Source organism: Agelaius tricolor, unplaced genomic scaffold, assembly GCF_023055355.1.
Source record: "Agelaius tricolor isolate 1412-34295 unplaced genomic scaffold, bAgeTri1.0.p SCAF_2, whole genome shotgun sequence".
Classification (NCBI taxonomy): domain Eukaryota; kingdom Metazoa; phylum Chordata; class Aves; order Passeriformes; family Icteridae; genus Agelaius; species Agelaius tricolor.
The window spans coordinates 53,795,793-53,811,299 of record NW_027269262.1 but is presented as its reverse complement, the minus strand read 5'-3'; the positions used below and the strand labels follow the sequence as shown (position 1 = coordinate 53,811,299).

At 39.3% G+C, this 15,507-nt stretch overlaps 1 protein-coding gene across 2 annotated transcripts in view; it reads left to right on the top strand.

Moving 5' to 3' along the window:
- Positions 1–15,507, top strand: part of PRKDC (protein kinase, DNA-activated, catalytic subunit) — an 82,897-nt gene that overhangs the window by 56,670 nt on the left and 10,720 nt on the right. The window contains exons 63-76 of one of the 2 annotated variants that reach the window (XM_071419185.1): positions 875–1,083; positions 1,533–1,671; positions 2,100–2,288; positions 2,806–3,030; positions 3,630–3,738; positions 4,440–4,551; positions 6,085–6,274; positions 7,356–7,530; positions 7,617–7,804; positions 10,283–10,463; positions 10,980–11,140; positions 12,494–12,705; positions 13,721–13,808; positions 14,498–14,641. In XM_071419185.1, the coding sequence (XP_071275286.1) occupies positions 875–1,083; positions 1,533–1,671; positions 2,100–2,288; positions 2,806–3,030; positions 3,630–3,738; positions 4,440–4,551; positions 6,085–6,274; positions 7,356–7,530; positions 7,617–7,804; positions 10,283–10,463; positions 10,980–11,140; positions 12,494–12,705; positions 13,721–13,808; positions 14,498–14,641 (2,322 nt within the window). Of the gene's footprint in view, positions 1–874; positions 1,084–1,532; positions 1,672–2,099; positions 2,289–2,805; positions 3,031–3,629; positions 3,739–4,439; positions 4,552–6,084; positions 6,275–7,355; positions 7,531–7,613; positions 7,805–10,282; positions 10,464–10,979; positions 11,141–12,493; positions 12,706–13,720; positions 13,809–14,497; positions 14,642–15,507 lie in introns of both variants that reach the window. The other variant, XM_071419177.1, reaches the window with a different exon arrangement.

Below are 15,507 nucleotides of genomic sequence, written 5' to 3'. Positions count from 1 at the left end.
TCTTCTGAAGTTTTTGTGGTGGTTGTCATTTATCAAAGAAGTGTAACTTGGTTGTTCTCAGTCTCCTGTTGCAATTTCCAAACAGTGTTTCTTTTCACATTGTATCCTTGAACGTGCCATGTTGCAAGAATCTGATTTTAATTTTTACTCTAAAATGTGGTGCTGTTTCTTGTAATGAAAGCTATACTGCACCTCTTCCATGTTGTGAATTTTTTTCTTCTTGATTTATTTATCTGTATTTAAAATAGTGATTTAAGTATTTAAAAAAAAAAGCTTCAACTAAACAAGAATGTTTATCCCTGAAGAAGAGATTATTCTGTAGTTGGACTAATGTTAAATATGATAAAGAGAAATATTGTTATGTCTTTAAATCAGGTAGGGTTAGACAGTAGAGTACCAGAGGGGTCTAACAGGAAGTTGTGATGTGCTAAAACTGGCTGAGTGTGTGGATAGAAAGCCTCCAGCTCAGAGAAGACTTCTTGGTAAATCTGTAAATCGTGCCTTTGGCTTATGCAGGAATGCACCACTGAACAGGCTAAGTGAAGCACAGCTGCTGTGTAGCAGGCAAAATCCTGCCAACAAACAGAAAGAAAAGTTCAGGCTGTCAATGTGTCCATCTACCTCTCCCCCACTTTCCTTGTGATTCTGTCCAGAGTTGTCCCATGTCTTGGAGCCAAAGTGTATGGGGTTACTCTGTACTGTTCTCTGTACAAAGAGCAACAGCACAGAAGGAAAAGATTCCAGTTTTCCCTGGGTTGGGAACTTCTGGAGGCCTAATGGCTTATTTCATTTTACAGCTTGCACTGTAAGCAAAAAGGATACCAAATCTGTATAGTTTTACACCAAGTTAGACACCTGTTGTTTTATTCTACAGGAAATGAGTTACCAGCACAGAGAGCTACTGGAACTGGACTCAGCCAATGTGAGCACCAGCTGCCTTGCAAGTTTGCAGCAGCCCATGGGCATCCTTCTCCTGGAGCGTGCCCTGATGGCTCTGTCCCCTGTGGAGGAGCCCCCGTCCAAAAGGATGCGTGGGAGGACAGAGCTGCCCCCAGATGTGATCAGATGGATTGAACTTGCTAAGTAAATTCTTGTTTGAGACAATTTACTCCCACTTAGGTTTGCCCTGTGAAGAACTCTGCTTTTATGGCTTGTGGGATTTCTTTTTTAGTCTTTCTGTCTTTTAGAATTAGATATGCTTTTAATTTTTTTCTCAGTTAATACTGTCAGTGAGCGCAATTAAATTTTAAAAATGTGCACTCTCATGATGCTGTCAGACTGCTGAAAAAAGTCTTGTTCATAGCTTTTCAACTGCAGGAGTTTCCCTAGTTCAGCTATTACCCTACAGGATGAAGTTTATGTAGTTAAGTGTGTATTTCTGATCTTACATAAGAAATACTTCCTAGAAATTTACTATTTCAAGCTGATAATATTACTGCTAATTGAATTTTTTTTTTTTTTAGATAGCCTCTGTTTGCATTGATATACATCTGCTGAGCTATTTAAAAGATTTCTCTTTTCAATTTTACTAGGCTCTACAGATCCCTTGGGGATTATGATGCCCTTCGTGGTATTTTCAGTGGTAAGATTGGGACTAAGGAAATTACACAGAAAGCTTTGTTGGCAGAAGCAAGGAATGATTATGCTGAAGCAGCTCAATATTATGATAAGGTAAAATTACAGCAAGATATTTTTATTTTGTAATTCTCTCATGACTTAAAACTAATCAAATTAGAAAAAAGTGCAATTATCTGGGCAGACAAATAAAAACAAATGGGCACACTGCATCCCTGAGAGAGCAAATTGCATGTGTTCATGGCATGAGTTGCAGTGGGTAAAAATAAAGACAGATCTCAAACCTTCTTTTAAAATGTTCACTCTTTGAAAATGTAGGTTTTCTGAAGATAGCTACCTGAAATTAATTTATGTATAAACACTGCCAAGCTTGAATTTTCTGCATTTAATGTTGCTGTCGCACTCTGGTAAATGGATAGATATTTTTATGAGAATTAATTACAGTTAAGTTGCCCATGACTTAGAATTGAAACAGGTTCTTGGCTGGAATCTGGCACTATTCTCCCTTCAAATTCATTCCCTAGGCACTCTCCCAAGAAGACTGGCAAGATGGAGAGCCAACAGTAGCAGAGAAGGACTTCTGGGAACTTGCATCTCTGGAATGCTATGACCACCTCACAATGTGGAAGTCTCTGGAGTATTGTGCTACTGTTAATATTGATAGTGGAAAACCTCCAGACCTAAGCAAAACATGGAATGATCCATTTTTTCAGGTTTTTAGAAATTATTTCATTGGTACTGCACCATTTTTATCTCTGTAGGGATGCCCTACAGTATTGAGATTATGGGTGAAAATCAACTGCATTATTTGGGTTACTTTATTATGGAAATGAGTGGAGAGTCATATTTTAAAAATTGAAACAATTACTTCTGCTTGTTCATTTTGATGTTTAATTTTTACCTCAAGTCTGTGGCAGATCCCATAGGACCAGCTTTATTGTCTCCTTCCTTTTGCAAGTCTTTTTTGTTGCTTTTCTCACTTATATTTTTTTCCTATTTTAAGAGTTACCAAAGCATGGATTTTGAAACTGGTAAAGTTTACTAACAACTTCTTGAGCTGTAGGAAAAGACTGCTTTGATTTGTTAGCAAATAGGAATTTGTCGAAAGTGAAAATATCTTTTAAAAAATTCAAAATTTTTTTTTATTTATTTGATTTGCCACTGGTAACAAAAAAATTGATCATCTGTTATTCCATTCCAAGAAATAAAGACTGTGTTCTCACTTTGTAGGAGACATATCTGCCCTATATAATACGCAGTAAGTTGAAGTTACTGCTCAGTGGGGAGAATGACCAGACTTTGCTAACCTTTATTGATGAGGCAATGAAGACAGAACAGAAGAAAGCCATTATAGAAATGCACTACAGCCAAGAACTTAGTCTCCTGTACATCCTGCAAGATGATTTTGACAGAGCCAAATATTACATTAGCAATGGCATGCAGATCTTCATGCAGGTAATAATGTCTTCCATCTCTGGTTTTTTTTTTTTGTGTAAACTGGAACAATAAAACTGCTGTTGCTATTACTGCTGCTAGATATTACTCTCAAGAGAAACACTCAGTGACTTCCATGTCAGGTGACAAAACTTCTTTTAAATTCACTGCTTGCAATGATGAAAGGTGAATGAGCCAATGGAGTGCATGCTTCTGTTTTAGTTTGTTCTGTTTTGCTGATCTTATCTTTTATACATTTTTCAGAGTAATTGTTTGTGCAGACAATAAAAATTTTATTTTGTTCATCTTTTCAGGGGCTTCCTGTCCCCAGAACAAGCTTGCAAAGAGTGTTGCATTGGGAAGTTACAAATTCTATCCATTACTGAGTTTTGATTAGACTGTGGGACTTTGCTCAAACCTAGGATAGGAATTGCAGCTAGAATATGCCTCTGTGCTTGTCCAAAGCAGAGTTGCTCTCTGATTATCAGCTCTTAAATTACTTGTAAGAGGTTGGGTTCTAAACATACAAAACATACAAAAGGATCAGATCAATAATTTGTATAGCACTGAACAGAACCATGCTTTAAATTCTGTCTTTGATTCTCTCCCTTTCTTTTCAGAGCTACTCCAGTATTGATTCCTTGTTATATCAAAGTCGAATGACCAAACTGCAGTCTGTACAAGCTTTGACAGAAATACAGGATTTCATCAATTTTATGACCAAAAGAAGTAAAGTTTTTTGGTTGTTTTTTTTTTTTTTGTTCTCAAGCAATTTTCCTTTTGTATTCAGTAATTGTGGTTTCCTGAACTTTGAATTTCTGGACTGCTGTTTGAAGCATAAGTCTGGAATTACTTCTTACTGTCTTCTTGACAGTAAGACCTATTACAGTTTTGTAAGATAGGACTGAACATAACTTTGTGTTCTATTGCAAAGTTTAATTTGCATAACTCTGGTGATAAGAGTTAAGCATCTCTTTTGAAAGTGTCATTTAAAGTTTTAAGCTAAGTTTTTTTATTGGAGTAACTTTTGTCAGTAAATAGCAGTTAGCAGAGACGAAAAAATCTATGCGGTATATAAGTTGCACCTACTGACATAGGCCTGAAGTACACATTTGTGTGCATAAAACAAATTAGATATTTAGTTAACAGTGCCACTAGGTTCCAGCATGTTCATATATGGAAAGGAAACTACCTGGTGGTGATCTCCAGTGGCAGTTGACACAGATGTCCTTACAGAACCCCCTGTGCTTCAGCAATAAACAAAAATGATATGATGATCACTAAGTAGCATTTTTAGTGCAAGCCCAGAAATGCCAGTGGGTTACTTAATGGCAGTTTCCTGGTTTGACTATTAGACTATATTTTGTTTAGCCTTGTTTTCATGCTGTTTGGCTTCAGATGCATTTAAAATGTTCTCAATTGATTTCTAGGTAACTTAGCTTCAGAGGCTTCCCTTAAGAGACTTCTCAGAACTTGGACAAGCAGATATCCAGATGCTAAAATGGATCCTATGAACATCTGGGATGATATCATTACAAACCGGTAAAATTGCATTCTTGGGTTAGCTTAGGTTCTGTCTGCCTGTTGAGTTCCAGGAAGTGCTTTTTCTAATGCTGCTTGTTTTTCTATGGGAGGGGTTTGATCCAATGTATTACTTTTTTTCTTTCCTTTTTTAACTGTGGTAGTAGCTTTCTCAATATAACTGGGGAGTTTGTGTGACTAACTTGTGAAGAGGAGCAAAAGGAGGTTGAGAAATGGCCAGGGAATAAATTTTATTTTGATAGGGAAACATAGATGTTAGTTTAGTCATTTTCTTGCATCACTGACTATATACACTGTGTAAGCTGGCCCATTTCATATTCACTTTTACAATTGAGTAGATTAGCTGCATTTAGCTCAATGAAACACCACCCAAAAGGCCAGTCAGTTATGAATAAAAATACTTGGGCAGTTCCAAAATTAGGGAGCATACAAAACAAGCCCAGCCCTGTCACTCTCAGTGCCTCACCTGTTTATGGGAAAGTTAATGACCACTGCTTTAATTGGAGACTTCTGTTGTGCAGATGTTGCTAGAAAGAACAAAGGCTCTCTGGAGACTCCTTTGGATTAGCTCTGAAGAAACTGGAATGCTCTTTGAAATTTAAAAGTATTCTGTCCTTGCCATAGCGTCTGTCTTTGTCCCAATTTATTCTTCCAGTGAAAGTCTAGATTAGTCCTCCTTTCCTGTGTGATAACTTCTTCGGTAGCTCTGCTGATACATACCATGCTGTGTGATTTATTTTGTTATCTCTTGGTGTCAGGAAAGCATGGCTACAGAACAGCTTATTGCAGTTCAGTATTAGGCAGAATACATGGTATGGCTCACTTTTGAAAAAAGTCTCAAAACATTTATGACTCGAAGGGTTGTCAGGGTTTTAAACACTTTATGTGCTTTTTGAAAGCACCTTAAATTAGTAACAAAGGATGTGCCAAGTGCCACTTCAGAGTGTGGTGCTGTCCTCTGCTTTGAGTAACAGTCTACGTAATGAGATGTGCTATTAAATTAGATAGGACTAGTTGTGGAGTAGCAGAATTCAGCATGGCAATTCCCTTTCAAAAGGTGAGTGTGGTTGCTAATCTGTTCTGCAATACAGATTTCAGTGTTGGCATGTGTTGATGTGATAAACCATTTGAGTAGCAAGTTGACATAAAATACAGCCTGGCACTCACACTAAATAATTGAGATTCCTTTGTTTGTTTGCACGTCTGTGAAGTTGAAATGCAAGTTATGGCTTGGTGAACTTAGGGACTGTAGCTTGCACAAAGGAACTAACTAACAAAAAAATCCCACTCTGTAATGGACATTTTTCTAACACTAATCTTGCCAGTACAAGATCCTGAATGCTCTCAGGGTCAACCTCATCCCTGTTGGGAGTGTCCAGTCTCTGAGGCCTGTGTTTAGCCCTGCTAAAGGTGATAGCTGTAGTTTGATATTTTTTATTAGCTTTGTTTGCTGTTAGGCAGATCAACACTTTGGAACACTAATTTCCTGGATTGTATACCAGAGTGATCTATACCCCTGTTGTTGTTGTGCAGGTGTTTCTTTCTTGACAAACTGCAGGAGAAACTTCCCTCAGATCAGGCCAATGACAGTATGGAAGTGGATGGAGAACACAGTGCTGGTGACCAAATGGAAGTGGATCAACAGGGTGAAAGCATTCACTCAATGATTAAAAGCTGCAAATTCAATATGAAAATGAAGATGATAGAAAGTGCCAGGAAACAGGTGAATATACTGTCTGATAGCTTCCAATTTGCTGAGAAAATACATAGAAAAAGCTGGAAAAGCCGTTTAGGTGGTCTTTGGTACCCTTTTGCCGGGACAAACCTTGTCCCTTTTTGACCCTGCAGTCCAGGACATTTTGAAAGCTCCAGAAAGTCAGTTCCACAATGAAAGAAAACAAAAGAATAAATGTTAATTAAAAAGTTGATGATAATTTGTCATTACTGGAAATGTGCCCAAAGTCCCCTTTGATCCACAGATGGTTTTGGACACTCTAAAGGGCAGATAAAGTATCTGAAATGTTTCAGTCCTTAATGGAAGGGATGCTTGCAATCAAGCATTATGCTTCTTATTCACAAATAATTTCTTCTGTACAAGAAAATGAATTCTAGTTGAATTAGTATAATTTGCTTCAATCAGCAATGCTGGATTTCTTTTTTTTTTTTTCACAGTTTTCATTACTGATGTTAGTTAACTAAGAAACTAAAGTTAAGTAACTTAGAAATTTTTGGTTGAATCTGGCTGTTGAAATGACTGAAGCATCATTTTTGATGATGGGCCTTTGGTGTTTCAAACTTGAGACAAGATGAATAATTAAGTCAAGGTCTCCCATCTTCTGAGATGCTGCAGAAATCTGCAGTCATTTTCAAGAGTTTATTTTAAGCAATCTGATAAGTAAATATAACATTATTGGTTTGTTGACTATACACTCTTGAAGGAGTAAGTGAAAAATAAGATTTCCTTTCATGTTACTTCTGTGAAACTTCTCATCAAAACACAAATATAAATGATTTTCTTAATGCTATCTTAAATCAAGTTGTGTTTCCCATATGTGTTTGTACTGTGGAGCAGTTAAATGCTTCTTGCAGCTGGAATGATTTTCTCAGTTGTTTAAACCTCTGTTCCTCTCTTTTGCTATTCAAACTTCTCCATTAGCACAAATGTGGTTCTGATTATGAGACCCAGCAGGCAGTGAGCACCTCTTACTTGTGTTACTTAAACCCTCTCATCCCTAATTTGGTTGTGGGCAGGTTTAGTGTCTCTTCAGGTATATGATCTGACAGTTCTCTTAATCTGCATACAGAACAGCTTTGCAGTGGCCAAGAAGCTCCTGAAAGACTTGCGCAAGGAAGCCAGATGGAGGGAGGAGTGGCTGCTGAGGTGGAATTACGCCTATTGCCGCTTCACTCACAGCAGCAGCCGCAACCTGAGCTGTCCTGAGCGCCTGCTCTCAGTGCTGAAAACCATCTCCCTGCTTGGTAACAGCCTTTGCTTCACCTTCTTTACTTTACAAAGTTGCTTTGTTGTCCAGTTACCAACTTTTGTTTTTGAATCCCAACAGAAGATACCAAATCTGACTGTCTCAGCAAGAACATAACGGCCTTCCGAAACCAGAATCTTCTTCTGGGTACTACGTATCACATCATGGCCAATGCTCTTAGTCAGAATCCAAGGTGTCTTGAGCAAATTGAGAAAGAAAAGGCTGGGAAGATATCACTAATATCAGGAGAAAGCCTTGAGAACCCTAAAAAGGTAAAAGAGAGGGGAAGATCCTTTAGTAATTTCAGTGTCATTATTACTACAAATTACTACTTCAGTATGTAGTGATGGCTGTGGATAGATACAGAGCATGTGAAACCTGTCTGCTATTGGCAGTGATTTGTCCAGCAACACCAGATAGAGAAAGAAAAGCAGGGGAAAAAAGCAAAAAACAAGGCTGTGGTTGCTGTTTCTTCCAGGTTTTGCTCTCCTGGAGTTCTGCATCACTCTTCCTTTCTAAATAGGAGAATGTTCTTGTGTTTCTCTGTACCTGCATTTTGAGTGGAGGGGGAAGACACAGTCACAGCATCTGCCTGCACAGTGATGAGACAAGGCTTGGGATCCTCAAAGAATGCCTTGATTTCAGCTGGGCATTTGTGACCTGCTTCATGCCCCCAGATTGTTCTTTTTGATAAAGAGATGTTTATAATACTGATACACTTACTTTATCTAGGTAATTTTAATGGAATTTTTTAAGGCAGAGCACATGCAGGTTGTCTTTGCCTATTTTGGGTTGGTGTGCATTTGAAGAATACAGTTCTAGACTGTGCTGCAACTAAAATTATATTTGCTGTCAGCTGCCTTACATGCATTGACTTCTTGTCTGTCAAATGAATTGAGAATTTGAAGTACCACTGCTGGCTTATATCTACTAATTTCTAAAGCTACCATGAAGACACTTACATATAAAATCATAGAATGGTTTGGGTTGAAAGGGACCTTAAAGATCATCTAGTTTCATCTAGTTCCAACCCCCCTACCATTGGCAGGGACATCTTTCACTAGACCAGGTTGCTCAGTGCTCCATCCAGCCCGGCCTTGAACACATCCAGGGATGGGGTATTCACAACTTCTCTGGGCAACCTGTTCCAGCAGGTCACCACCCTCACAGCAAAGAGCTTCCTCCTAATATCCAATCTAAACCCACTCTCTTTCAGTTTGAAGCAATTGCTCCTTGTCCTGCATGTCACTACATGTTCTTGTGAAAAGTCCTTCTCCCACCTTTCTTGCAGGATCACTTCAGGGAATATGAGCCATATTAGTATAAAACAAACAAAAAAATGTTCTTAATTTGTGTTTCATGGCTGTTAAAAGTAAAGCAGATCAAGAAGAAATTCCTGGAAAAAAAGGTTTTAAATTTTCAGGTGTGTAGAAATGTAAGCAAAAGCTTGAGCTTCATTTATTTAGCTGATTCTTAAGAGCATTCTTCTTTAGACAATCTAAAGGATGAGGACAAAAGTTCTTCTGTGTCAGATGAGTAAAATTACCATACCAGGGATTTCTGAAAGATTAAGAAGCTTAGCGTTTTTTTAGCTTACTATTAAGAAGCACTCTGACCCTGGTAGTCTCCTTCTACCTACCTGACTGTTTAATTTCAGTTACAGCATTTAGTGTGGCCAGAAGTGCCAGGGAAGGGATTGTCCTGCTGTGCTTGGCAGTGGTGAGGCTACACCTCAAATCCTGTGTTCAGTTCTGGGCCCCTCACCACAAGAAAAACATTGAGGGGCTAGAGCATGTCCAGAGAATGGCAGCAGAGCTGGAGAAGGGCCTGGAGCACAGGTCCTGTGAGGAGCAGCTGAGGGAACTGGGATTTTTTTAGCCTGGAGAAAAGGAGTCTCAGGGAAGACCTCATTGCTCTCTTCAACCACCTGAAAGGAGATTGTAGTGAGGTGAGAGTTGTTCTCTTCTGCCGTGTTCCAAGTGAGAGGGTGAGATAAAATGGCCTTAAGTTGTGCCAGTTAGGTTCAGATTGGATATTAGAATTTCTTATTTTATGTTTTGAGGCATTGGAGTAAGTTGTCCAGGGCACTGGTGGAGTCACCATCTCTGGAAGTGTTTAAGAGGCATCTGGATGTGGCACTTTCAGATATGGTGTAGGGGTATTTGTGGTGGTGCTGAGTTGGCAGTTGGACAGATATCATGAAGGTCTCTTTCAACTTCCATGCTTCTGTAATTCTGTAAAGAATCCTGTCAAGTCACCCATTGCATGAGCTGCATTAGAAATGTATTATGAATATTACTATATTTATGGTAGAGAAAAAGGTATCAGATTCAAAATAGTTTGATGCATGCTTTTTTAACACAAATTCCAAGTGTAACTGTAGTGCAGATGTTGTAGATATGTCTTAATAGGAAAAAACCCTGAAAGTTTTATTATATTTTCTGTTAACTGTTTCCAAAAGTTCCAGTAACATTAACTTTTCTGCAGTGACAAAAATTGCACTTAACATATCCAAAGACTAATCTAAGTTTATGTATTCCTATTGAAAATTATGGAAACTAAAGTTCTGGAAATCACTGCTAGAAATAACATCCCAATTTTTTTCCTTTATATCAGCTGCTCAGAACATCTTAAAACACCTAAAGTTTTATCCACTCAAGACTTGCAACAAAGCTCCAGTTTCAGAAAGGATTGTTCAATGCTACTTTAGCACTGATGTGTGTTTTTTTCCTCTTATGGTTGAATTTCAGGTGCTGGCAGGTCTGAACAAGAAGGCTTTTCAGTGTTTCAGCTGTGCTGTGAGGAAGTCTGAAGAGGAGGTGCAGTCCTCCTCTATGGACCACGTGGACGTGGTGGGAGTTGTGGATGCATATCTGACTTTGATCAGCTTCTGTGACCAGTATCTGCGCAGGGAAGAGGAAGGCTTGCTTGGTGAGTCAGCATTTCTCCTAAGCTTGTGAGAGGTATTTGTCTGTGGTCCGTGAGCTTTTGCTGTACCCAGGAGATCTCTGTGAGCAGCACAGCTTGAATTTCAGTGGAGCAGTTTGACCTCCAGTTCAGTATCATTTGTATGCCTTTTTTCACCTCCTCTGCTCCTGCTGGCTTTGGTACTAGTGGATCACTTGTAGTCTCACTCTTAGTTGTGATAAAAATATCATATCCAGCAGATGCTTCCCTTGTTCCTTCCCAGACCACAGCAGCCTTGTCTTTAAAGCAGGCAAGATACCAGCAGTGATGCAGCTTCCTGATAAAGCTAATCCTTACAGTCCCCAAGTACATGTGTTGCAGATGTGTGCAGTTCAAACAGATGGGAAGGAGAACAAAGTAAAAATACAAAATACACTTGATAAAAAAATACCAAATTGTAAAGATGAATGTTTCAGATGATCAAAGACATGGAACAAGTGATGGTGTTTCTGATAATTCTTGTTTAATGTCTCTTGGCAGAAATTAACACTGTGGATTTGCAGCAGTTCCCAGCTATTGTGGTGGAGAAAATGATAAAAGCTTTAAAACTGAATTCCAGAGAAGCCAGGCTGAGATTTCCTAGACTGCTCCAAATAATTGAAAGATATCCAGCAGAGACATTGGGTCTAGTGACACGAGAGGTTAGTTGCTTCAATTTTTCTGCCAGCAAATGTTGCTGTAAATGAAATTTGAAAAGTGGGGGTGGGATACATAGAGAGGTTAGACTGGTAAGTTTTGCTTCAGGGAAATCAGATAAATTTTATCCCATCATTGTTCCTTGTCTTTTCTGTAACTTACTGAGTTGAATTAATGTGGACAGAAAATTTTTCTTGGAAATTTAGCTTTTTATCATTATTATCATTCCAAATATTTGTTTGAAAGTTGCTGGAGAACAACTGTGGTATGCTTTGTCTTTTTTTTTTTTTCCTTCGGAACAATCTAAATGGGCTGACAAAGGTGGTTAGCATTAGGGTGAGGAATGTATCTTATTCCTGTAGACCGAGTTTCCTGTATGCAGGAAGCCAGCAGCTTTTCCAGACTCATTCCATGTCACCCACCTTTCCCTGTCCTTCTTCACTTCAGAGATTACTACAGCTTTGTCTTCCTTTGTAATTCCCACTTCCTTCCTTCTTTCCTTCCATCCACAACCTGTCTTTCCATTGCCATTCCATGGCAGGATAGCATGAGCCTTCCCTGCTGTGGTGGGACAGATAAGCTGAGACCTTCTCTGTGACTCGTGCCTGTTCCTGCCTGCCTTTCCAAGCCCATGTCATTGTGCTGCTGCTCCCAGAGCCACAGGCTCTTTGAGAGGAGGAACTCAAGTGAGGCAGAAACCCGGATTCATTATCCCAAGGAGTTGAGAAAATAGCAGAAATGGCTGAGGTGCACAAGGTGTGGCCATGGAGAAACACAAGGAGTTCAAACAGAACCTGACACAAGCTGACAAATCTCAATCAGAAAGGGAGTTCACCAGGCATTTATTTATCCTATCCTCTGTCTTTCTGTGAAATAAAATACTGGCAATCTGATCTTAAATTCTATTAGAAATGCTTAAAGATGAACAGAGGACAAAACTGTGATAGGAGTTTCAGTGTTCTCCTTCCTGGCATTTTTTACTCAAATCAAGACTTTAACCCAATGGTGTTGGAATTGAATTCCTTCAGATTTTTGAGTTGTATGTGATGATCAAAAATTATTGCATTGCATCCAGAGACAAAAGACTCAAGTTTTGAGTGTAAAGCCTTATATTGATCAACAGGCTGCAAATCTTTATGATGGAAAACCTATTAAGCAGCACTAGTGGTGGTAGTAGTAGTGATATTAATAATTAAATCTGTGCTTCATTGGGGTATGTTTTGCACATCTAGTTGACATTCTCTGTTTCCTTGTCATGTTTCTCTGTCAGGCTGCACCACGGAGCAGTTTTGTTTGTTTGCTGTCTTTGGTGTTTTTGAGGAAGACCAAATATGAAAGCAGTGTCTGTGTTTTTGCAGCTTTCTTCGGTTCCCTGTTGGCAGTTCATTGGTTGGATTAGCCAGATGATGGCACTACTTGACAAGGATGAAGCAGTAGCTGTGCAACGCACTGTTGAAGAGATTGCAAATACTTACCCCCAGGCACTCATCTACCCTTTCATGATCAGCAGTGAAAGTTACTGCTTCAAAGATACTGCAGCTGGCTGCAAGAACAAGGAGTTTGTAGAAAGGTGAATTTGCAACTGGAGTAGCTCTTCTGTATGTTTTTTTTGCAGGAGTGGACAGATTAGTTTATTTTTCCTACATAAACTCTTTTCTTTAGCGAGCACGAGAAATATTAGAGGGTAGTCTTGAGTTTTTGTTTAAAGGCACAGAGAAATGCAATACATCAGCTCTGTCAGTGTCAGGCATACTCAGGTTGGTGGCATGAAACCTTATGAAGTGTTGGGACTGTGTAGTCCCCAGGCTGTTTCAAGTTAAAAGTTTTCCCAAGATAAAACAAAAAGACCACAGAGAGACAACGCCTTTTTCTTTGTAATTCTGTGCTATTGAACATTTATCACCTTTCTAATACCAAGAGGAAGCAGCTATGTTTAAGTACAATAGACACTCATACCAGACTTCAGAGAGGACAGTGAAATGGATGCAGGTTATCTTGGGAATGACAGCTCTTGGCTGTGGTGTTCTCTGCTTATTCAGTGTGCAACATGCAGCTTTTCTTACAAGCTTTCCCTTGTCCCTTTTGCCATGCGGTAACACTTGAGTTAATCCCCAGGCAAAAATCAGTTTCTATCACACAATGCTGTAGAACCACTCTTAAAATTTTGGGTGTCTTTTTGCCTTTTTCTCAAATTTGATACATTTGCTGAATAAATTTTTGCTTCAAATAAAAATACCAAGTCATGTGTTTCACAGACAGTATCACCCTTCGGTAACTGTCATGACAGGGGTACATGGTCTGGTCAGTGCCTGTGTCTGTTTCAAGCATGCTTTCCACTCACCCACCAAGTTCCTATTTTCACAGTGGGACATATAATTAAAAAACTGGGAGCTGTGTAGCACATTTAGTCAACATATAAACAATCATGCAGCCCAAGAGGGAATTCCAAGGGAGTCTTACCTACCTATACCTGAATTGTTTTACCAGATTCTTGTATATAGCAGTCTGGACCATTGCTTATCTGCAGGCAAGGTGGTGACGGTAGTTTCTGTTGCATTGTGATGCATCTTTCTCTTCATTTAAAGGATCAAGAATAAGCTGGATAGAGGAGGAGTAGTTCAAGATTTTGTTCACTCCCTGGAGCAGCTCTCTAATCCTGTAATGATTTTCAAGGTAAAGTGTATTTTTCCCTACTTTCCCTTCATTCCTCTCCCTCTGTTCAGGAGAGCAAGTGCTGGGTGGAGCCTGACACGGTTCAGTTGCCACCACAGCCACAGGAAGTGGTTCCGCTCAGCACCAACCGATGATGATGATGATGATGTCGGGGTGCCTGTCAGCAGCTTTCACTGGTGATGGACTCCCTCCCTTGTGCCAGCTGGATGTTCTGCTCCAGCCCTTTTCAGCTTTCCCCTTCAGGGTCTGTGCCCTGCCCCACGGTCAGTCTTCCTTAATCATTCTGAAACCCTTACAGAATTATCATTTCTGGCCATCTTTATAATTTTGGACTACTTGTGTTCTTATGCCCTTTCCCTGCTGGGCATCCCTGGCTATGTTCAGACTTGTTTGTCCAAGTGATTCTTTTCCTGTGTTTTGTGCCACTCCTGACCTCACAGAGGCTTTCTTAGCACCAAACACTATGGCAGTAAACATAATTCTCATAATAAAGTGGAAATATTTTATCAAGACACACAACAAAAGGAAAATACTTCCACAGTCTTTTGGTTGCTCTTTATTTTGTCAAAAGACACACAATAGTTGACTATTAGTAAATACAGTAACCCCAGTGCAATCTGCTTGGCCTACTGAAGAGCTAGGGTCAATAAATCTTTTCTCGGTACTCATCTGTTTTCTTCTCTTTGCAGGATTGGGCTGAGGATGTCAGAAATGAGTTGTCAAAGCCTCAGAGAAATAAAAAGAAGCTTAAGGAAATGTATGAAGGAATGTACAAGAATCTGGGAAATTTGGAGAGTCCTGGCCTTGGATTGATGAGGAAAAGGTTTATTCAGGTATATGTGGTTACTGGGTAGTGTTGGCATCATGGCTTTTCTAGAAGGGAATAGAAAGTCAAAAGAGGGAACCAGATCACAGCTTTTACAGGTGTTGCAGGACTTGATGAGACTTGATCTAGTCAGGAGTACAGGACTGGGATTTCTTTGCTAGAAGCCATGGACTTAACATAGTTCACTTTCCACTTCTAACTGCCCTGCAGGGATAAATGTACTGTCTTATACAGCTTCCACCTCTCCTGTCCTGAATGTTGCCAGGTTCTTAGGACCTGAGCCTCTAATCATCCGTGGGAATCTGGCTTTGTTTTTTGTTCCTTGCTGCCAAGGATTTATGAGCACCTTAGGGAGTTTTGCTGTATTATACTTCTCAGATTTGCTACCGATACAAAGTTACTTATACAGAAGAATTACTACTATGAAGAATTAAAGAAAAGACTTTACAAAACTGACTGAATTCCAAAGTGATGAAAATCAGCATAGAAAATGAAGTGACACATGTAGCAAAAAATGTAATTACCCGGTATCATATAGAAATTCTGCATATTTTAGCTGACTATTGCAGTTCAAGAACAAAATCTTGGTTTGTGATGGTTCCTTGAAAACATCAGCTGTGAAAACTCAAGGGTAGTCAAGAAAGAAAAGCAAATGCTCATCATTATTAAGAATAGAGAACTAAACTATAGATTCGTACATTGGCATAGCAGCCTTCTCTGACTCTGGCTTCTTGAACATTATAGTCCTCGTCTGCAGTATTCTCCACACAGATACAGTAAAATTGGAGGAGGTTCAAAGTAGCAAGAATAATCAGAGGTACAGAGTAACCACTACACAAGCAACTTTAGCATTCCTCCAGCTGGAAAAGATGC